Source organism: Gadus morhua, chromosome 19 (genome assembly GCF_902167405.1).
Source record: "Gadus morhua chromosome 19, gadMor3.0, whole genome shotgun sequence".
Lineage (NCBI taxonomy): Eukaryota > Metazoa > Chordata > Actinopteri > Gadiformes > Gadidae > Gadus > Gadus morhua.
In genome coordinates, this window is record NC_044066.1 from 14458501 (window position 1) to 14482870 (window position 24370).

The 24370-nt window shown below is 43.6% G+C and overlaps 2 protein-coding genes across 6 annotated transcripts in view; one reads left to right on the forward strand and one right to left on the reverse strand.

Annotated features, from left to right (window-relative positions):
- Positions 1–24370, reverse strand: part of LOC115532271 (L-threonine dehydratase catabolic TdcB) — a 59976-nt gene that overhangs the window by 24640 nt on the left and 10966 nt on the right. The gene's annotated exons all lie outside the window — the stretch shown is intronic.
- Positions 8332–23816, forward strand: LOC115532256 (NXPE family member 3). 2 transcript variants are annotated; one of them, XM_030341913.1, is made up of 6 exons: positions 8332–8666; positions 10889–11117; positions 19693–20432; positions 20514–20584; positions 20690–20908; positions 21018–23816. In XM_030341913.1, the coding sequence occupies exons 2-6, from the start codon at positions 10968–10970 to the stop codon at positions 21560–21562; spliced, it is 1725 nt and encodes a 574-aa protein (XP_030197773.1). In that variant the 5' UTR covers positions 8332–8666; positions 10889–10967; the 3' UTR covers positions 21563–23816. The 2 variants fall into 2 exon arrangements, with proteins under 2 accessions (XP_030197773.1, XP_030197772.1); XM_030341912.1 differs by having other exon boundaries at positions 8333–8666; positions 19657–20432; positions 21018–23815.

Sequence of the window (24370 nt, forward strand, 5' to 3'; positions counted from 1 at the left end):
TGGCACTCACATTCCTATCATAGCTCCTTCCATAAATGAAGGAGATTATGTGAATAGGAAATCTGTCCACAGCATTAATGTACAGGTAGGCCTAAATAGTAGCCTTTAACATTCCAAATGAAATATGCTTCACTATACAGCTAATTACTGTTCTCCACTGTGAAGATCATATGTGACGCAGCCCACATGATAAATAATGTGGAAGCGAAGTGGCCTGGGTCTGTGTATGACTCACGAATGTTTCGTGAGTCTACACTGAGTGCCAGATTTGCCCGTGGTGAGTTTATATATATAGTTTATATATCCAGTATATAGTTATATCCTATGATCAATATTTTGTTTCCTCCTATTACAACTGAAACAATAAAGTGTATCTTGTATTATCATAGGAGAGTTTGATGGTTATCTATTCGGAGACAGAGGGTACCCCTGCCAGGGCTATCTGCTGATCCCTTACCCTGACCCTGACCCCTGCCCACAGCAACACTACAACTTGGCTCACTGCAGGACACGAGCCAGAGTGGAGATGACCATCGGCATACTCAAGGCCCGGTTCCAGTGCCTTCGTAGGCTCAGGGTCACCCCGGAAAGGGCTTGTGACATTATGGTGGCATGTTTGGTTCTCCACAACATTGCCACTATTAGAGGAGAACAATGTCCTACTCTTTCCCCCAATGATCCAGATAATAATCCTGACCCCCCTGCTGATGCACGAGATGGAAGAGCTGTTAGAGACATGATATGCTTCAATCATTTCTAACTGACTCTGCCTTTTTTCTGTTGGCTATAATGGAGGTCAAAGTTTAAGATAACCAGAAAACACAAATTTGGAGACTTGTATGTATAAAAGGCATGTAGGTGTTGCTTTCATATAGACAATTTTAAATACTGGCAGTGTTGGGATTTTTCTTTGTTTAGCAGATTTCCCTAATTACTTAAATATATCTATCACATGTTCAATGCAGACACTAAATGCTGTTAAATGAGGGCAGGCAAAACAACATCACAATTGCTTGTACTTAAATTATACCTTATCGGTTTGAACTACATTTTTATATTTCAATTTTAGTTGCAGCCAAGTCCGTTAGGGGCCTGTTGGGTTGCACCTGTGCGCACAAACACACATGGAATATAATGGTTGAATAAGTGGAACATTCAAGAGAAAACATTTTCTTTTTCTCAAATAGGCTACTCTGACTCGGTCAGCTATTTTTTTCCACGCGAGCTCCCGCTTTTTGGCTGCTGCCATAGTATTGCTTTTTAGTAAAAAGATATGCTCGCTTTCTGCATATGCAGTCATTAAGATTTGCAACTCTGCTGGGGAGAAGTAGGAGGATCGAGGCTTGTTAGTACTTGTTGCCATGGTGAACCATGTTATCTGTGTTCCATTGATGAGGGCTTTTTATATCCTCATGCACGAGCTTCACTCAGAAGCTGTGTTCGAAATCGTTCCCTATCATGGATGTAGTGCACTAAATAGGGTGCACGCCATTTTGTAGGGTGTTCGAATTCTCAGCGGTCCACTATATAGGGCACTATATAGTGGACTTAAAATAGGGTACATACGATGTTCCCTACATGTTACTCCCGTATACCACAATGCAATGCGGTTGTATTTTTCCAGGGGAGAAGAAGAAGCTGAATAACCGCGAAAACGAATACATTTAATGATGGAGTCTCCGGCTTGTGTTTAGAAATGTCAACAATTTATTTGGGATTTAACATAGAATATTTAACATTCAAAATTAATTTGAAAAAACTTGAACAAGGAAATGTAACATTCAACATCAATACAACCTCCAGTCCGGTTTGTTTAGATGATGTCGGCGCATCACGTCACACAAATACACGGCGCATTTACTGACGCAAATGACGTTTAGAAATGTTCAACGTAGTGTCCGAATTCTCGTTCCCTATTCCCTATATAGTGCACTATATAATGTACACTATATAGGGAATAGGGAACGAGTGTATAGGGAACGATTTCGAACACAGCTAGAGTTACCTTGACTCAGAGTTGATTGAACTAAGCGTTATCACCTGTTCTGAAACCGAAAATTCAGAGTTTTACAGCTCAGAGTTGGTCAACCTAGAGTTAAGGTTTTAACTTAGAGTTTGTTGAACCTGCTTTCTGAAACGGGCCCCTGTTCTCTGATGGCTGAGTAAACACACTTTCACCATCATCTGTTGTTTCCAGTTCATTGTTATTCACCAACCACTTGCTCATCTACCTTCCATAACCCAGCCTTTTACATCCCTGACCTCCCCCACTATCCCCTTGACAGGTGGGTTGCAACAGTGTTGATGAAATATGTCAAACCCCCTCGGCCCCTGAGCTTGCTTTCGAGTCTAGAGGGGACTATGGTGTTAAATTCTGAACTATAATCCACAAACACCTTCTTCACACAGGGGTTCCTATTGTCAAGGTGATTTCTGTTATCCTGAACTGTTATTGATAGTTTACACTGATAATACCCTCTCTGATGAGAGGGCCTGCCAAGTCAGAAGGTTTATTCTTGTATTTTCTGAAAAAGCGCCTCTTGGGGCGGTATTAGTCAGAAGTGCTATGTAAAATGGTCAATAAAATTAAAAAATAATAATAAGGTCATATGTTTAAGCAGGAAAACCGGCATACATAGGTAAACAACTGTTACGTAGGTGGATTGGCTCATCATTATTATCGCATTCCGTTCAATGTTAACACCAGGTTGGTATAGGTAGTTATTTTGTATGAGGAATTTAATCCCTTTTCTTTTCCCCCCCCTCTGCTCAGTTACCCCCGCCCCTCCCTGTAGAGTATCCTGCAGGCCCAATGGTGACAACAGCTGACAGCAATTACAATCAAAAGGGGCGGGAGGATAAAGCCTGTGCTCTCCCACACCACTTGGCTCTAAGCCCACGGTTGATACTGGTTGTATCGTGTTTGGGCACTACGCCATTGATTTGGACACTACCGGTCGCATTTGTAGGCTTTCATGCCATTGCTTGTAGGCTCTTTAGCCTTCATTATGTTGTCTTGCTGGTCTTGCCCGGCAAGTTACATTTCCCTGGCGATAGTCATTTGCTTGTGTGGTACTAGTTTGTATTATCGAGCTGAGTGGGTTATTGTTTAGTGCTTGTTTGTCTTACTGTTGTTCCTGTTTTGTTCTCCCTTGCCCTTATCCCTTTCCAGTCAATAAATATTATTATTCAATTTACAAAACGTGTTTGCTTTGGATCCTTTCTACTACCGGGACCTGTGCTTTGGCACCTGCTGTACGGGCTGAGGTCACGCCAGCCCTATTCAGTGTAGGCTGTGTACATTTATAGTTTAGTTAAATACATTTGTATGTGACATGGGGGCTCGTGCCTTTGGACGGTAGGTTTTAAATTCGTTTTCTATTTGTATTATTGTATTATGTTTTTTATTAATTGTGTCATGTTCTCTTTGGTCGCCGCATAGGTAAAGGGTGGATCGCCTGGTTGATTAGGGGAGGGGGGGGCGACGCGCTGTGTACCCCGGTGGAGCGAGCAATGAAGCCGGTAAGCAGCTGAAGATGGAAGTGGCCCTCATCCCAGTAGGGGAGTAGTTAGTGCTCTTTGGAAAGATCAGGATAACCAGGTGATCATAGTTAGTTGGTTAGGGACTAACTGTTTATTTATTTTGTTAGTTGTAGATGCGGTTGATTAGTTGTGGCTATGTCTAATTTTGATTTAGACGCGTTTGTGGCGGAGCCCAAGTTGGAAAATGTTGAAAGCTGCAGAGAAGCAGACTTGCGCCTGATCGCCGGACATTATGACCTCTCTATTCCCAGTGCATTAGGGAAGGCTGAGTACAAGGCAGCTCTGCTGTCTGCGTTGATCAGACAGCAAATACTCAGCTTGCCTACGTCCCAGGTGCTTCCGGAGGATGACGTCCCACTCTTCGGAGGAGCCGGTGACGGGGGTGAGGCTGGGGGCGACGCTGACAGTAAACATGGCAACGTGGGTCTCGACCCGAGGGGTGGAGCCATTTCCAGGACTAGTGGCACTGTCAAGCTTGGGGGTCCTGTGGTAGAGGACCCTGATAGTGATTGTTCGGTGGGTTCTGGAAGCGGTTCTGCTCCTCCGTCTAGTCCGACGCTACAGGCGTGCTTTAAGCTGCGTTAAGCCCGTCTTCGCCTAGAGGAGGCGGCGGCTATCCGTAGAGAGGCGAAGGAGGAAAGAGAGAGACAGGTCATTCCAGTTGTCGATGAAAAATCTAGAGGTAGAGTCAGCCTTTAGACTGCGCCAGCTGGAATTGCAGGGTAGTCACGCATTAGGTAACGTTTCATTGTCTTCCGACTCCAATGCCGTGTTCAATGTCAGTAAACATGTGTCGTTAGTTCCCATTTTCCATGAGACTGAGGTAGAAACATATTTTACTGCCTTTGAGCGGATTGCCCGTGCCCTGCATTGGCCGGATGATAGGTGGGCTATTCTGTTGCAATGTAAGCTCACTGGTAAGGCTCAGGAGGCGTGCGCCGCTCTTTCCATCGAAGATAGTTTGGTTTACGAGAAAGTGAAAACCGCTGTCTTGCGTATATGAGCTTGTTCCCGAAGCGTACAGACAACGTTTTCGCAACTTAAAGAAAACCCAGACTCAGACATATGTCGATTTTTCTCGAGATGGGAATTTTGATTGAACAATTTAAGGATTGCATGCCCGAACGCACCGTCATTTACTTAAACGAGCAAAAAGTGACTACACTTCAGCAAGCTGCAGTGCTTGCTGACGAATTGTCGTTGACGCATAAAAATATTTTTGTTGGTCCAGAGGCATATTCCAGAGGCGATTTTCCCTCACCTCGTGGGTCGGCGTCCAGGGTGGATGACCGACGGGCATTTCAGACACACCCGCTGCCATCTAAGGTGGCCGAGGTGTGTCGGTATTGCAAGAAACCTGGCCACGCCATGAGCCAATGTTTTTTGTTGAGGCGAAAGGAGGAGGCGAAAACTACGGCTCAGAGGACTAAAGGAGTGGGGTTGATTAATACGGTGTCTTGTCATGACCAAAATGACTCTCTGAGGAGAGCGGATAAGTGCTTTAAGCTTTGTGTCCTTCTCTGGAGAGGTGTCTGATCAACGCCCAGTTAAAGGGGTAGTTCGGAATTTTGGACATAGGGCCTGATTCCGAAGTGAGCATTGGTATTCTACATCACTGGAGACAGTTTTCAACACATTTCATTCAGTCCTTCTAGTTGCAGAGTTCGCTCGTGCTAGGCTAGCGCAAGTCAACAGGCAATGCTAGCCTGCTATTAAAAACAGTCTTACCCACTCCACAGTACACCCGAGGTAAATCAATTATAACGCCAGACTATAGATTTAAATGTCTGTGTTGATAGAATAATGTTAGAAATAAAACTAACCATGCATCGCATGAATCATCGAGGGACTACTTTCTCAGCAGAAGCGGAATTCTACTATGCGCTGGTTAGGTTTGTAACCGAATCACGACAGAAGAACGTAAACAGAGAAGTGTGGGACAGAAGCGCAATTGAACGACTAGGCAACATGATGGTTCAGTGTGCTTTTAGAAATTGTAGAAATAAACGGTACAGATGGGCACCACAAAGTTTCCACCAATTTCCAGTGCGAGATCCAGAAAGGACTCAACTGTGGCTTGTTGCTGCTGGCTTTGACATCAAAACACCGGCTCGTACATGTACGGTTCGTTGGATACAACAAATTCCTCATAATCGTCTTCAAAAGCAGATGCATCGCTAACTCCTCCAAACGTGGCCATATCTTGTTAATTGAATACGCTTGTAGAATACCTTCGTTCACTGTACTCTGCGTTTGTAGCAATGACAGCGGCAGGTAACCTAGGTATCAGTCCGCCGCTGCCGTAGCCTACGTACAGGAATATAAACACTGCTGCTGAGACCCCGCAATTCCCTCAAAATGCAATGCAATGCAAGGTTGGTTTTATTTCTAACATTATTCTATAAACAGACATTTAGATGTATAGTCTGACGTTATAATTGATTTACCTCGGGTGTACTGTGGAGTGGGTAAGACTGTTTTTAATAGCAGGCTAGCATTGCCCGTTGACTTGCGCTAGCCTAGCACGAGCGAACTCTGCAACTAGGAGGACTGAATGAAATGTGTTAAACTGTCTCCAGTGATATAGAATACCAATGCTCACTTCGGAATCAGGCCCTATGTCCAAAATTCCGAACTACCCCTTTAAGATACTTCGTGACACGGGGGGTTCTCAATCCTTTATCTTGTCTGATATATTGCCGTTGAACGATGTATCTGCCTGTAACTCGAGTGCTATTGTGAGGGGTATCGAAATGGGATTTGTGCCCGCGCCTTTGCATAAGGTGCATGTAAAATCAGGTCTAGTGACTGGTTTCTTCTCTGTGGCTGTTCGTCCAAGTTTCCCTGTTGACGGCGTTGATTTCATTATGGGGAATGATATTGCTGGTGGCAGAGTGTACCCAGTCCTAGAGGTTGTCAACACACCTGTGCCTGTATCTGTCTCTGAGGAATTGGTTAAAAGTCACCCAGATGTTTTTCCTGTGTGTGCTGTGACCAGGGCTCAGGGTTTGAAGAAGAAGGACCTGGAGCTGGGTGACTCTGTGTTTGGTGAGGCCTTAGCGGAGGATGTGTGGCCATCTAGTGGCGAGGGGTGTGATTCCACCAAAAAGTGTGTTCAGCGGAAGCTCTTAATTCCCAAGTTTGCTGACGTGCCGCTCCCATTGACACGTCAGGCCCTGATTGCTGCTCAGCAGAGTGATTCCTCGTTAGCTAGTTGTTTTGCTGCTGTGAGCAGTGATGCTAGTGTGTCTGGTAGACAACAGTCCTTCTTGATGGAGGAAGGAGTGTTAATGCGCACCTGCGTTGCAAGGCCAGGTAGTGGGAAATTGAAAACCAGTGAGGATTGGAACACAGTCCACCAGATTGTGTTACCGGTGGTCTGTAGGCGTCATGCGTTGGAGTTAGCGCATGAGCATTTGTGGTCTGGTCATCTGGGGATTGCGAAGACGTATGACTTTTGTATGTGACAACAACCATGCTGTCAACATCAGTAGAAATATTGGGTTGAAAAATATGTGTTAAATAGAGCTGAGATAAAGGAGATCTCAGAAAAATGGGGGACGGAATAGCTAATCAGGCACAATATGGCCAAAAGAGGGAACGTTCGATTCAGTAATGTGTGGGGAGATGGAAGTAATGATAAACTACAAGCATAAGAAAAAAGGAAAGAAGGCCCTAGTGAAAAGGGAAAGAGATAGTATAGTATTGCCATTGTTCAGAAAAGATGGAGAGCTATGGAGGCAGAGAGAAAAGACAGCAAGGGAAATGGTTAGTGGGGTTGGTAAAGAGGTAGAATCACCACATTGCAAGGCACATCCACCACCCTACAACACAGGTTTATCAGAAGAAGGAAACAGCAGGGATCCTGAACCACTGAGAGGGACAACAGCATCCGGTCACATGGATTGGTAAGTAGTCGCAGAGCCAGCGGTCCAGCGGGGACCACCTTCCACTCCGATATAGCCCCAGCCTGACATTAGGTGCGTTTCCATCCCCCTGATTTTATGCAAACTTTAAAGTATCGAATCAGTAAACGGTGATGGAAACACCAAAATTTGCATTAAAATCCTCTAATTCGCAAAAAGGTTTATCCGCTCGCTTGAGGAGGTTTTTGAGAAATGTGAAAGAGAGTAAATTCGCAAAATGGGAGACGGAAACACACTTTTCGAAGCAGCTGTGACGTAGTGATTTTTGAACACACAGGACTGACAGTCTTTCCGATTTCCGCATAACGACCGGCCATAGAAACCCTGCCGACATCAACGTGTAACGTCATCATCCTATTGTGCTCTCCCATACGTAAGGCACTCCTCGTATTTCCCTTGCTACCGCTTTGTACATTGTGATTTCTCTATTTCTTCGTCTACGGATGGAAGTTAAAATAGCCAATGATAACTTCAATGAAAGAACAGTTATGACTTGCCCAAGGGAAATCAATTGCTGCTGAATTCCTCTCCTCATGTTTGTTGTTTGTTGTTACTCTTCTCTATTGGCGGACTGACCATTCCGACAATTTCTGTATCCATTGTCAGAGTTGAGGTACTTTACTTTTTTTCAAATGTCCCGCCATTCCGTCCTGAGGTCATTAATATAAATGTCATTACTATTATCATTGTACTTAAATTAATTAATGTGACTATTTCTTAGTTTCATGCGCTTTAGTGTCCTACACTGACATTCACCATTGGGGATAGTCGACCCTCATTCGCTGTGGATCTTTGGCACAAGTCATAGGCCCTTCACCAGTCTCAAAATCCCCACTGACCCAAATCACGCTTGGACGTTTCGATTCTGTTTCTAAATGTTGGGACTGATGGACACTGAACTCTGGGGGTTATTTGAACATTCATTGTGAAGTGGTTTACTGTAAAAGGAGCGTCGGAAATCCCACCTGTCTTTGCGCACAGAGGCCATTAATTAAAGGAATGCTGAAAGAATGCTGGAAGTCGAGAAAAAGAAGACTAAATATCTATCCGACATTCTGATGAATGTCGGATATCCAGTACAACTACTATAAGAACACGTAAGGCAGAGCGAGACGACAAAGAAGGAGGAAAGGAAGAAGAACCCAAGTGGCCGGCTCCCTCCAGCAGAACATTTTTTCTTCTTCATATAAGACTAAGGTAACCTCTATTTGATTTTATACTGTTATTGAAATATAAATACATCCAGTCTGCAAACTCTCCTTCTACTGTGCTTAACCAACCTTGTTGAAAACATATCAAAAGAACGATCTATAAATAAGTAATAGACCTGGGGCCGTAATCACAAAGCATTTTATCTAAGTTATTCACAAAGCCGCTGAGACCTACTCTTACTTAGGATGAATAACAAAGAGTGAACTAAGAGTGACGCACCGTTGCTATGGATTACGTCAATTCTCGTGCACGAGTTTAGATGCGGTCAGTTCGGTGATTGGTTGTTCAGACGAGCCCACTAAATCACCGAAAAACAAGGAAATAGCCTAGGCTAGAAATTAATTCCTATTAAGTAGTTATAGTGCAGTTAGCAGAATACACGCATGATGACAATTTTGTGCAGACCACGATAATGACGTTGTAGCCTGCACGTTCAAGAGAGAGAAACAATAAAAATACGTAAAATTTAAAATAAAATAAATGTTATGAACTACACAAGTGTTGACTGATTTGTGCCAAGGTGTTTACCTAAAATGTGTTTTAAAAGTGATCCCTAAATGCTAGTCCACTCGGTTCCACACGGCCAAATTCATTGTCATCATCATCATCATCATCATCCTCATCATCATCGTCTGGCTGTGGAATGTTCCTCCGCTTGCAGAGGTTGTGTAGAACGGCACACTGACTACTGTGCTAGCCCTCTTTTGGGTGGGGCGTATTTCGCCGTGGAGGACATGAAACCGACGTTTCATTTGCCCAATTCCTCTCTCCACAACATTTCGTGTATGTTTGTGTGCTCTAGCATATATGGAGGAAATCAGTAAACAATAATAAATATGGATTCAACAAATAAAAGGTGTCAAAGAGCCAATACGATGTGTTTTACGCACAGGACTAAGCGTAATCTACGTAATCACTTACATGTTATACTTTAACTGTGCTCCCGGTTGTGGATTGAGGTAGGATGTCTAGAGCCACGTCTTGCATGGATAGTCACTGTCACCCAGCAAGTGACACCCAACTGGTACATCTCAAAAAGCTGCCTCAGACCGCTCACCATTAAAATGCACGAATCATGGGTAGCTGAAGCTCCAGGCCACTTTGCAACAACATCCAGTAGGCTATGTTAAAATTTGCATCAAAAAGAACCTACGTGTTGATGGAATGCACTTTCTTCCTATTGATGAACACGTCCTCGTCTTTTGATGGCGAAATTATTTTTATGTGCGTCCCGTCAATAGCACTGACCACACCGGGCATACCTGCAATTGCCATGAAGTTGGCTTTGATCCTGTGTAATTGTTGAATGTCCAAAGGAAAGTTTATGGCACGGCTGACTGATGGTTGCGATATTTTTAAATCGTCGGCATTGCAAACGTAGTGTGGCCAAACATTTTATTTCGGGACTAATCTGATTATTCCTGTTAGTCGGGGATGTTATTGCATCGCGCAGTAACTCCACAACAAGTTTAATACCCTAACATTTCGTCTCGCAGGCATTTTACGATTCTTTGTGAATAGGTCTTACTAAGTTAGGAGTCCTCTTGAGGACTTTTAAGCTCTCCTAGACTTAGGTGCTACTTTTAGTCCTAAAATACTTTGTGAATTGCTCTTAGTGAAAAAATGTTAGGAGTCCTAAATTTAAGAGTGACGCGCCCATTATTTTTAGGAGTTACTCCTAAATTCGCCAGTTAGGACCTACTTTTAGCCCTAAGATCCTTTGTGAATACGGCCCCTGATCTTTACAATCAGGATGAAACTTAACACTGAATTGTGCACAAAATAGTAATACTACGAAAGAGACCGAGGGGGGTAAGGGCTCTCAACCTGAATGTTGGAGAAGAAGGCTACCTAGTTAAGTTTCATGAGATCTTGAAATAAGATAAAGGACGGAACGTGCTTGGGTCGGGCTCATAACTGGGGGGTTTGTTTACCAGTGACAGAAATCCAAGGGGAGGGCAAGAGTTATAGTGCTTTCATAGAAATACTTGGATCATAAAACAATCCACTACTTCACCCAAAAACTCAAACATGGCAAATGCATTAAATATGATATTAAAATAATATTAAGATTATGAATTTGTCAATGCTACTCAACAAAAGAAACTTGGTGACAGAGCTCGGTTGAATGTACCAATATTCACATGATTCCCAACCTGAATTTGAATGTAAAATGTTGTGCTAATGGGCCCTGATGTCATTGACAGGTAACAAAACCATCTAGCAGCACTTCCTGTTTATTTGGACACATAAACAGGCTCTGACCCTACAACCATCACAACCACCATGTTGACCGATAAACACGAAGCGGCAGCTAACCCTGGGCAACCGAAGGGGGACCCTTTGTGTCGACGTCTGTCCAGTCGTGCCCTCATCTTCCTTCTCCTCACACTCTCTGGTCTCAGCTTCCTGTTGCGCAACATTCTCACTCTGGAGGTTAGTGTTGCATTGGTCATATTGTGTGTGTTACCAAGTGACATTTAGCTTAAAGAGCCCATGCCATTAAAATCACATTTTTCCTATTGTTTGTTAAATAACATAGGTCTGAATAAGTTTGTGAGCTGTGGTAAGTTTGAAATCTATGCAGTTTGTCTGCTGAATGCAATAGGCAATGAAAGGAAAAAGGCAGAAGAAATGAGCCGATCTGGATAAGGTGACACTGTGACGTAGCGTTGTCAAATTATTATTCATGGCCCTGCCCACTTGGTTGGTTCGTAACCACCCACAAGAATTCTGAAGGAGTCGTGATTGAGCTAGTGCTAAATGCTAATACGTGTACGGTAGTTGCTTAGTTCGTAGTAACAGGCTAGTTACAGAATTTTGAATGCAATGGCAGAACGACATCGAACTACATGAACTGCGACATGCTGCCTGCCGCAGGTTGCCGCGAGGCACCACCGCCGCGAAGCACCACCGCCCGGCAGCGGGCAGCCGGGCGGTGGTGCCTCGCGCCGGCAGCAGGCAGCGCAGGGTTCTGTCTACTACAGATTGATGTGGAAGTGGAAGAACCAGAGAAGTCGGAGAACCCGACGAAGTCCTTTGTGATTCATTATATCGTCTGGACGTGCACACAGCTTTTGGCCGTGATAGTATGTATTATTTGATATAGATATCTATGTATTATATGATATTATTTAGATATAGAGCTCCAGGACTGTAACGCAAGTGTTGTACACTTCCTTGTTATTTGGATAACCGTTCTGCTGTTGGTGTGATGGCGCATAACACGTCGGACTCTCATCTATGGTATTTCTACAACTAGACCCGTAGTGGGGGTTATCTCAGCCATGGTTGAGAATGAATTGGGGGAAAGGAACTTTGGCTTTGACTCCCTGAAGTCATGAACCACGACATGGAGGAGAAAGGGATTGTTGACCGCGGTCGTCTCCCGCCGGAGCCTCGCTGCCGATGGACCACCGCCTCGGCTTCAGGATGCGGTGATTAGCGCTGACCGCTGCCGAGGCGGTGATTAGCGCTGACCGCTGGCGAGGCGGCGGGAAGCAGGGCTCAAGCGGGATACATTCGCGGCCAACAATCCCTTTCTCCTCCATGTCGTGGTTCATGTAGCCTACTTCAGGGAGTCAAAGCCAAAGTTCCTTTCCCCCAATTCATTCTCAACCATGGCTGAGATAACCCCCACTACGAGTCTCGTTGTAGAAATACCAGAGACGAGAGTCCTACGTGTTATGCGCCATCACACCAACAACAGCAGAACGGTTATCCAAATAACAAGGAATTGTACAACACTTGCGTTACAGTCCTGGAGCTCTGCTCTATATCTAAATAATATCATATAATACATAGATATCTATATCAAATAATACATATTATCACGGCCAAAAGCTGTGTGCGCGTCCAGACGATATAATGAATCACAAAGGACTTCGTCGGGTTCTCCGACGTCTCTGGTTCTTCCACTTCCACATCAATCTGAAGTAGACGCGGTCGTTTGAGATTCATAATAACCTATCGTCTGGAGGCTCACACAGCTTTTGGCCGTGATAATATATATTATATATTATATGATATAGATATCTATGTATAATATGGGTTTCTAAGAGCCATTGCGATACATCCACCGTAAACAGAGCGCTTGGTACTGTCAGTGGCTACAAGCTGCTCAGGGCCACACCCCCACCCCCCTCCTTGACCTGCCTTGACACGCCCACCGTATACAGAGCGCATGGTAGTGGCTACAAGCTGCTCAGGGCCACACCCCCACCCCCCTCCTTGACCTGCCTTGACACGCCCACCGAAACAGCGCCTTTGGGGGAAGCTCAATGTGCGACTGTTTCGGAGTGACTGTAACTCTGCACCACGGCTGAATTTCGGGGACGTCTTTGAATACTGTGTTTGTGGCCCACTAATACCTATATTAAAGCATCATAAAATAGAATGGCATGGGATCTTTAGCTTAATACTACAATTCCCTAGTGAATCAGTGGGCTTTTAGGTCGAATAATCCAATTTGCTGTCCTTAATTATATTTGTGTTGCAACTTGCTGCTGGCCCTACTGAATAAACATACAAAATACACCTTAATAAAAGCCATTCTTTTAATTTATAGCACTTTTTAGGGCACTCAAAGCGTTATGCAGAGTAGGCCTGTCACTTTTGAGAAAAATTAAGTTGGAACTGATATGGAACCATAACCTTTGAAATAGGCTATCAACTAATCAATATGAAATGCCACTATGCATGACAAGAAAATTGGCTATGCAATGAGCGAAAAAGAAAACTGAATTAGAACTTCACAGCGCAAAAATAACGTGCCAACTAAACAGGAGACAGCAAGAGTAAGGCCTATAATGTCGCAATAAATTAATTCCTTTATTTTGTTAGCTAGGAAAACCAGTCTATCAACATGATCCGGATCAGGTGCGGCTCTCTTTTTGTTAACGATGTTATCTGCCGTGGAGAACAAACGTTCGGAACGCACAGACATGCCTGTCTAGTAGGGCTGTAACGATACACAAATTCACGATTCCGTTTGTATCACGATTTTTGACCCACGGTTCGATACATCCCACGATTCTTTTAAATTTAAAAAGCATTTTATTTAAACAACACTTAAATACCAATTATCTTAATGTAACATTTAATAACAAATAATTTGGAACACTGAACAGATTTGAACCGAAAGAATACTATTAATTCTTTCAGCTAAATGATTTCCTTCAGCTAAATGAGGATAAAACAGAGATAATTGTATTTGGTGCTAAAACGGAAAGGCTTAAAGTAACCCAACACCTTCACTCTCTGTCCCTGAAAACCTCAATCAAAGCCAGAAACCTAGGGGTTATCATGGATTCTGATTTACATTTCGAAAGTCACATCAAATCAGTTACAAAATCTGCATATTATCACCTTAAAAAATGTAGCAAGACTTAGAGGGCTCATGTCCATCGAAGACTTACAAAAACTTGTACATGCCTTTATCACTAGTAAGCTTGATTACTGCAATGGTCTCCTTACAGGTCTCCCAAAACAAACTCTAAGGAAGCTTCAGCTTGTTCAGAATGCTGCTGCTAGAGTTTAAACAAAGACCAAAAAATTTGAACATATTACACCAATTCTTAAATCGTTACATTGGCTTCCTGTAGGTCAGAGAATTGATTTTAAAATTATGTTGCTAACCTATAAATCCCTACATGGTTTAGGCCCAAAATATTTAACTGATATGCTTCCACTACATAAGCCTTCTAGAACACTAAGATCTTCTGAGACCAATCTGTTAATTATCCCCAGAGTAAACACGAAACATGGGAAAGCAGGATTTAGTTACTATGCAACAAATAGCTGGAATAAACTCCCTGAGGATTTAAGACTTGCCCCAACTCTGAGCACCTTCAAAACAAGATTGAAGACTTTTATGTTTGCTTTAGCTTTCTGCTAAATCTTAAATACTTTACCTTTATTTTACTAAAATGCCTTTTTAACTTTCCCTTTATTTTCTATTTTTACCAGAAAAATACATGACATTTGCTGAGGTTGTTTGTTGTTTGCCTTTGGTTCTGGGCTAGAGTCCTAGAATATTGTAATAGATTGTCCTTAAGGTCGGGTTGTGGTCCCGACTTGGGTTCCAGAGAGTCTGTTGATCTGATCTTAAATAACTTTCAATTTAATTTTCTCACTTTCTTAAATACATTGCAATTTTACTTACTAAAAAGCCTTTTTAACTTTCTATTTTACTCATTTCTTTGCATATGTTTTCTTTTACTTATAGATTATTTTATTTTATTGTATAACAATGTTTATATGTGAAGCACTTTGAGTCTGCCTTGTGTATGAAAAGTGCTATATAAATAAAGTTGCCTTGCCCTTGCCTTGCCTAAAGTATAGCTAAATTAATAAAGAAATAACCAAAGATTGCAGTTGGAGGATGCTTTTTGCTGGTAGGCATAATAGGGCCCCTTTAACTGTTTGGTTGGTTTATTCAAATATCCTTATTAGCGCTTCTTATTAGGCTATGTAGCTTAAATAATGACATAATCAGGCCGTATAGAATGCAACATGTTTAATAGCCTAACTTTCAATAGATGAGGAAAAACATGAACGTCGCAATAACGAGGCATAGTGTTACGAGTAGCATATGTGTGTGCGGGAGAATGGCAGTGTGCGTATGCGTGTGTGAGTGACGTCAGCGAGTGAGTGGACGAGCGAGGAGAGCGAGCGGTAGCGCGTGTGTCGAGTGAAGAAGCGAACGAGTCCGGTAGAATAAAGTACCCATCCTGTCAATAATCGGTGGCCGCTTCATTCCGACCTATAAGCAGACAAACTGCCAGTCAAATCACACAAAACAATAGAGACAGGATCACACAGGCAATTTTTTTCGCGCTTGGCCCACTCTGGATAAATGTCGTTCATATCGCATATGAGGACTTCGACGGCTGTGGAGAAATGCAATCCTCCGTAGCCACGGAGAGCTGTGATCACAGCGAGGGCATCTCGTCACATATTTACGGCATCGATAGGAGGGGGCGCTGTCAGCAGACTATTATTTAGACAAATTATTAGCAAATTTCAATCAGACAATTTGACCGAAGAGTTAGAAAGGGCATATCGCGCTTCTGCCTTCTCACACCGCGAGACAGGTTCGTGGCTTTGAGTATCGCGATTTTCGGTTTGATACGCGTATCGTTACAGCCCTACTGTCTAGGGTGACCAGATCAGAATCAGATCAGAATCAGAAATACTTTATTGATCCCCGGGGGCAATTTATTGTTCCATTGTTGTTCCAGGTGCTCCATACAATATAAATATAAATATAAATACCCTACAAGCTAACCCTACATGCATAGAAGATACGATTTTAAATAAATAAATAAATAAAATACAATAAAATAAAAATAAAATAAAAGTAAGAAGTGGACATCTCTTAGTGGGTTATATTTACAATTCGATATTTACATTGCAAATAGCAATGAAAATTAAGAGTGAAAGAATAAATTATACTTTGTTTATAGATTAAATTATAAACAAATTATAGATGACAAGACTATTAACTATTAATTAAGTCTATTAAGACTTAATCAATAGTTAATACGGGTAATATTACCACTTGTAGTTTTGCGTTGTATTCCATAAGAATAGACTATAATAATTCAGAGTAATAAAGAGGGAATGACTGTTCTTGTGCTATTGGCCCTTTACAGGGCCCAAATGATGCCTTGGTTATTATCATTGTTACTCATATCCAATAACGGCTTTATTTACAGTAGTTAGACAGTAATTAGGAGGTTATATTGGGTTAAATCTTAATTAATGTAGCAAGGGTAAAATAAGGTTACATAGAATAAGGTATTAACATGTGTCTAATCATGACTAATAAAGGGCCACTATGTTACTAATGGGTAAGCACCTAGTTAATGGTGATTATGTGTATCTTAATATAAGGTGCTACCATAAATCTTGAAATCAAATAGTTGTGCGCGGAGACAGCAGTGAGGCCTGTCATCAGGGGACGGGGCGGGCTGTCTGATCATGTCAATCAAACTTGGATGCAGACGCAGGTTAAGGAACAATGCAACTCGGGTTAGATCGGCATGCAGAACGAGACAGAGGAAAGCACTACCCGTACGGCTAAGGCCACGTTTATACGTAGCAGGGTATTTATAGAAACAAATATTCCTCCCCCTCCGTTTTCAAAAATAACATTGTGCACACAGCATCGTTTTCAAAAAAGTTGTCGTTTACATCAAAACTCATAAATACGCCATGAGCGCCATTATAACTATGCCAAACGTATGTGCGGCAGGGTAGTAGAGCTTAGATCGGGCCCAGAAAATCAAGCCCGACCCGGCCCGAGCCCGTGCACGTTCTGTCCGAGCCCGGCCCGACACATTAACCGTAATTATGAGGCCGAGCCCGATTTCAACCCGACTTTTTTTTTAATAGATATGTAACTTTGTACACATTTGTTACTAGGCCTACTCTGCTAAATATATATGTAAGGGATAATGTATAGAACGCCGGTCATTATCGGGAAAAGAAGCCCCGACAGGGCGAACAGTACACCGACCGACGCGCAGCGAAGGTGTCTTACTTCGCCCTGAAGGGGCTTATTTTCGACAATGACCGGCGACGTTCTATACATTATCCCGCTTATTAAACGGCTACTTGCCAAAACGAAAAAATAACTTCTTCGTGTGTCTTTTTACAATTTATTCTCCATCAGCACTCTTAGTGTTGATCAGCAGAGAAATATTTTGTCCGCAAAGACGGTGACGTCGCTTAGCAACGGACGACGCTGGGCTTAACAAGTCACCGGACTACTACCCATGCAAGTGAACGGAGCGTTCCACGGCATTGAGAAGACCCGTGTAATAAAGGCCTATAATATTTCTGTTTATGGCATAGATTTCTCCTCAGATTAGGCCAATAAACCAATGATAAAAAAAAATAAAAAAAATCGTTTATCAAAGGCCCGGCCAGAGGATAGTGGTGGGAAATATTGGCTCGGGCTCGGGCAGAGAATCTAAACTCTAGTAGGGAGAAGGATAAAGCCATGCAAGCCAATCAGAATCCTCAGAATCAACAACAACGAATAACACGAGCGTCTTCCTGTAACAAACTGTAAACATAGGGCGCTCTTATGACGTTAAGCATTTCCTGGCGCATAATGTGACGCTTCAGAACCTAAAACCCTGTTTCTCCCCGTTGACACGACAACACATAACCGGCGTTTTCAGAAATCTCCACTTCGGCCGGAGTTTTTAGAAATGATCGTTTTCTGTGATAAAAACTGCGTTTTCAAGTAAATGAGACGCCAACGGCGTGGAAATATCAGCGTTTTCCCTTCATGTAAACGGGGCCTTACTGACTGTAGCTGTACTAACAGTAGAAGTGCCCATGCTCACAGGTGTTACCGATCAGTAGCCAATCAGGCACCTGATTGGCCGCACCTGGGGGTACCAAAAGCTCAAAACAAGTGTCAAGAGCAACAGCAAAATAAGCTGTTTGAAGATTTGGCAAATTTTTCATGGGAGCAACCCACATACACACCGCTGCTGCTCATCCCACAAATGCATGTTCCTTACGAATGGGGCACCATTTGAAATGGAACTAAACAGGCTTTCCAACGGAATATGAGATTTATTGCCGCAAAGCATTGTTAGCACAGAGAAATAATCAACCGAACACAAATTTCCTTACTTTTTGGGCTGAGTTTATATTGTTATGTGCCTTAGTTATCAGTGGCGTCTTTGCATTAGGGGCCAGTGGGGCACGGCCCCACCAGAGAACGCTGCCGTGCAGGGCACGATTATACTTTTCTTTTTTTTTTTTTAAATGTCATTGAGCATAAGTTAATAATACTTTAATTGTTAATAATTAATTACATGTCCGCAGTTTTAATTTGATGAACGCAATTGTTGTAGTGTAGTAGTTGTGTGTGAAATAGTTCGTTGCTCCGTCTCGTCTGTTCCGCTCGGTGGGGCCCAGCCGAGATGGCCCTGTCTGCTGCAGTGTAGAAAACTGGTGCTGTTACGCGAGCAAGCGCGTGCGCAGCGCCCGCTTCTGTTTCGGCAGTGGGGCCAGAAGTTTAGTGCCCCAAAGCTCTTCTCATTGGCTGATTTGTAGAAAGGGCAGGGTTTACGGCGGGAGCCGATCAGATCTTGCTAGCTAGCTAACGTAGTTACAGTTACAGTTACTGTTACAGTAAATAACAACAAATGGACGTTTCATTCATTAAATTATGAATCGTGTTGAGTATCTGTCTCATGTGAGATTTAGCACTTGAACAGAAGTTGGACATAAAACGTTTGGGACCACATCGCCCGACGGATTTAATCATTATTCAAGAGGGAAAGGACAAGAATAGATCGTTCAACCAGGAGGGGTTCAAGCGGAAAAAAAGGCTTGTGTTTCACCTCAGCCACACAAAGGAGACCAGACAGCACTGTCCTTAAAGCACAGGTAATTACCATCTTAGCCCAAACTTACTTAAATTTTCACCCAGGATTATCCAGGTCTGAATAGGCAACCACTCTATCAGGCTAGATTCATTGTTAATTGTACAGTATGGTGGCCTGCAAACTTAATACAACTTAAACCATACTTCTCCTTTTTTGGTATATTGTGCGTGGTGGCTTTGTATATTGATTGCTGTGTAAAGGGTGTGCGTCGTTGTGTTTTTATTGTTGCCACGTTGTTTTTTTCTTGAGTTTTGATATTGTGAGATCTTGAACGCTGCCATTTGGTGGTGCTATTGCTATGATAGCCTAATATATGTCGTCAGATTCGCGTTTGAGTGATGGCATTATTCAGCTGCAATTTTGGTCCCCTCTGTCACTTGCTACTGTTTTTGTTGTGATGGTAGTAATATGTGGTATTTCTGGATTGCGTTATAATATTTTCCTGCATGGGCCCCACCAGAGTTTCCAAACCAAAATCGCCACTGTTAGTTATCAAGACAACTATCCAATGCCAAAGCCAGCCTCACTTTAAACCGGACCTCCCTTCTCGCCCTCCTCAGAACCTGAGCTACAACACCGCGTCTATGCTTTTTCAGCCCCAGAACAGCAGCCGCCACCCTGCCTTAGCCCAGAAGGGACCCCTCCCTCCGTACAACAACCACACCATCTGCAGCCACCTGGAGCCCACCCCCGACGAAGCCCTGGAGGACCGCGCCCTCCTCGATGCCATCGCCTGGCCCAAGCCCCCCGCCCCCACGTCCCTCAACCAGACCAGCGACCCCGTCCACAGCCTGTTCGCCATTCTGCCCTCCAAGGGCGGGAGGGAGCGGCGTGTGGGGGACCAGCTTGAGGCCCTGGTCCAGATGCTGGACTTCCAGGGCCGTCCCAAGCACTACGGGGGGGACTTCCTGCTGGCACGGCTGGACTCCCCGGATCTGGGGGCAGGAGTGGCGGGCACGGTGGTGGACCACCTCAACGGCTTCTACTCGGCGCTGTTCCCCCTGCTGTGGGAGGGTCCGGCCCAGGTGACGATCACCATGGTGCACTCCAGCGAGGCGGTGGCCGTGCTGCAGCGGCTCCGGGAGCAGCGGTCCGACCGCATCTTCTTCCAGAGTCTGTTTCGCTCGGGCGAGCTGTCTGAGGCCTCCATGTGCAACATGTGCCTGCCGCACAATCGGCCGCAGGAGCCGCTGTGCAACTACACAGACCTCCACACCGGAGAGCCCTGGTACTGCTTGAAGCCCAAGCGGCTGAGCTGTGACACCAGGATCAACCATCACAGGGGAGGCAACAAGAATGACCTCGTCACCCACAAAGAAGCGCTGCTCTTTCAGAGGTCAGGCGCTGAACCCTGCTTTATCCTTTATTTATAACTTTGGAAATGTTCTTTATCCTTGTTTGTTTTTATTACTCACAGCCATGTAAACATCAAAGTTGTCATCAATGCGTCAGGATCTGATCGGATAGATGTGCTTCCAAAGAAGATAGGTACACAATCATTGCCACGCTTAATGGAGGAGGTTGCTTATGTGGTGGTGGTGCCCACTTGTATGTATTTCATCTTGTGACACTTGTGTCATTCTTATATCCTAGATGACCAAGAATTAGAAAACCCCAGCATCGAACCAGGGCCGGTCAAGTACAATCCTGCTGGGTATTACTACAAAGGCTCCTGGAGGTCATTCGATGGAACACCTGTTCGCCAGTTTGACGCCAAATCGATCACCCAGTGCCTGACTGGCAAGGTGATCAATATGTACGGAGACTCCACGATGAGGCAGTGGTTTGAGTACCTCAGAGCGTTTGTACCAGGTGAGCACCGACACCCTTCTCTCTGTGCCAACGATTCTGTGGCCATTCCTCATGTCCCATTGATCATTTCCAATGTGCTCGTTCATTCCGTCTCTCCTACAAACCAAAGAGTTCAACCTGCGCAGCACATCGTGGACAGGGCCCTTCATGGCGGTGGACAGTGAACACAACATCCTGTTGAAGTACCGCTGTCACAACGTACCCATCGGCTTCCCCACCATCATCGCCAGCGAGCTCCGCTACGTGGCCAACGAGCTGGACCGCTTGCCTGGAGGCCCCAACACCGTGGTGGCCCTCAGCCTCTGGGCCCACTTCACCCCCTACCCCGTGGAGGTATACATACGCCGCATGCGGCACATCCGCCGGGCGCTGGAACGGCTCCTGGCCCGGGGCCCCGGCACCCTGGTGGTCATCCGCTCAGCTAATTTAAGGGCCCTGGACAAGGAGCTTAGCCTGAACCACAGCGACTGGTTCTCGCTGCAGCTCGACAGGGTTCTCAGGAACATGTTCATGGGCCTGGCTGTTGTGTTTGTGGACGCCTGGGAGATGACCTTAGCCCATCATAGCCCTCACAATCTCCACCCGCCCCCGGACATCATCAAGAACATGATCAATCTCGTCCTGACTCAGGTGTGTCCTGCAGAGAAGAGCTAGTGGAAGAAAGGGAGAAAAGTTGGAAGAGGTGTGCCGTCCAAGTGCTTGGAACATCGTTGGTCTATCATGATTCTCTTGCCATGAACAAATTAACAGGGTTCATACACTTTTGGACCAATGGATTTCCATGACTTTTCCATGACTTTTCCATGACTTTAAACCAAATTTCCATGACCAAACATTTTGTGAAATCTCGGTGTTAACGTGCAAAAGTGATAAAATGTAGTATTAAAACTAACAATGGGAATTCGGAGGCATACTGTATACATTAAATGACACAAAATTGAGAGACAATAGTTTGATTTAAAGAATGAACATTTATAAATATACTGGTTGCATTCACAGCACTGACATCAATAAGAGCTTTAGTATGCAGAAGCATCCAGCTAGTGCAAACATTGATTTCCCTTTTCTAGTGCAAAATGTAACGGAACAGTTGGCAACTAAATCTTTGACCATTAATCAACCAAAACAATTTCACATTTAAACAGCTTTATAAAACACGATGTATTTTGTCTCAACATCGGCGCCATCCCATAGCCTCACATGTAAATCCATCTGTTTGGACTGTCAATAACTATTCAGGCTTTTGTCGAAGAGAATGACGTATGCCCTTTGCTTCATTACGTTGGACAACGTCAGACTCCTGAAGTGGGGAGCGAGACCGAAAGAGCAGAGGAACGAGCATTTGCTTTCGCCACAAGCAAACTGTGTTGCTATCTGGCTATCGGGGAACATTCTTTGAAAGAGCAGGCTAGCATCTTCAGATGACTTAAACGAATAATGCGAATTAGCCACCTTCAGTGCCCACATTACCTCCGCAGTAGACCAAAGAGAGAGACGTGCTGTTTGCCGTAGCAGTTGCCCTGGCTGTGGTGGTGAGAAAGCCGGTGCTGCTCCGCTAGCAGCAGCGCTCTGGTGTTTAGCGCCTTTCGCATGGCTCGTTAATGCCGCCTCTCCCATGTTAGATATGTCAAACGTTTTGTCACCACATAACCTACATTTAGCTCGGCCCGGGTCTTTGTCGGATGAAACCCATGACATATATTTCTCATTTCGCAACCAAGCATTGTTGAACCTACACTTCCCTGGCATTTTGAATAATTTTGGCTTCCCTCAGATACTGTTGCTATGGCCAACAAACGTTTCAGTTGCGTATGTTTTAGTTTCAGCGCGTGCCTGTTTATACTTTGAGCGTATTTCATTTAAAGGCATATTCATGATTTAAAACTCAGCGTAAATGAACGACAAGAAAATATGAATAAAAAAAAATTCCATGACTTTTCCAAAACTTTTGGGACTTTATTTTTTTCAAGCACTTTTCCAGGCCTGGAATTAACCATTTTAAAATTCCATGACTTTCCCAGGTTTTTCATGACCGTACGAACCCTGAATTAAATCTGTTTCGTTTGGTTATTTTCTTTGGCAATACATGAGTCCCAAGAACCTGTTGCATGTCTTGTGCTGTCTTACTTTTTTTTTTTTTTTTTTTCAATAAATGATGGTTCAGTAAACCCACTTTCCCCATCATCTGTTATTCCAGGTCATTATAATTCCTCAACCACTCGCTCATCTGCCGTCCATAACCCAGCCATTTTTCATCTGTGACAGCCCTCACTACCCCTAGACAAGGTGGTTGCAACAGAGAGTGTGGATGAAAATTTTCACTTGTTGGGCCAATGGTGTCGCTCTTGCAATCGTCCAAAATGAAAACTTTGAAAAGCATATCTCCTGACACTTTTGACTTAGTCATGAAACTTGGCTCCTCATGATAAACATTAAATAGTTTGTGAATAAAGCAGGGATCGACATTCACTTTTTGAGGCACTTTTCCTTTGGAAAAGGATTTAGATTGCACTTATCCAGGCACAAAGGTCACATGTCCGGGTAAAAACAAAAATTAACTTTTTTTCATGTTGTCTGCAAACGTGGACTTCAGACGAACAAACCTTTTAAAGCCTCCAAACGACAACATATAACAAATAGATCAACATATAAATTATTCTGTTATGATTTTTTAAAGGGTTACCTAGCTTTACTTACCACGAAAAAGGAGAACATTGCAATAAAAAAAATGATTTAAATTAAAAATATATAATATTCGTTAGGGTTACATTCAACATTTTACAACAATTAACAATTGTACTCCTCAGTTTGAAACGTTAACTGATGATATTAAAGGCCCACTATGCACCTTCGGGCATTTCTTGGCTGTTTTCTTGGTTTTGGCACGCACATTTCTCTACACAGCGCCCCCTACAGCTTCGTAGTAGATATTTCACAACACTGTCGTAACAACTCGTTGACGACCCTTCCCCATGTACTTCTACGCGAGCCATGTGCATTTGTTTTCAAAGAAGCCGGCGAATGCGTGGAGCCATGTCCGAAGTAGATGTTCATAAAGTGTAGGCAAGGTTATACATTTTTAAAAAGGTGTATTTGTATTGCAATAAACATAAATCCATCCTTTTTTATAGTTGACGGGGAGAATGTATATCCTAGATTATAATTGTTATATCTTAGGTTGAACAGAACAATCAGTGTAAGAGGTTTGGCCAACATAATAATCTAAATAAACAAGAACCTGGATTCGGGGATTCAGTCTGTATCTGGGGGACGAGACGGACGAACAGCAAAACACCCATGGAAACAAAGGTGTTTATATGGTTGCAACCATGCAAGCTAGAAACATACAGGGCTCAACAAAACGGTCGAGAAAACAATTTTTACAGGGCTCACAACAAAATGGTTGAGCAAACACATTTGTACAGAGACTATCAACATCAAGAATACCACGAAGACAAAGTT

Coding starts and splice junctions, on each gene's coding strand:
- LOC115532256 (XM_030341912.1), top strand. CDS start 10,968: ATGTTGACCGATAAACACGAAGCGGCAGCTAACCCTGGGCAACCGAAG. Junction 11,118..19,656: donor GCAACATTCTCACTCTGGAG/GTTAGTGTTGCA, acceptor CGCCCTCCTCAG/AACCTGAGCTACAACACCGC. Junction 20,433..20,513: donor GAAGCGCTGCTCTTTCAGAG/GTCAGGCGCTGA, acceptor TATTACTCACAG/CCATGTAAACATCAAAGTTG.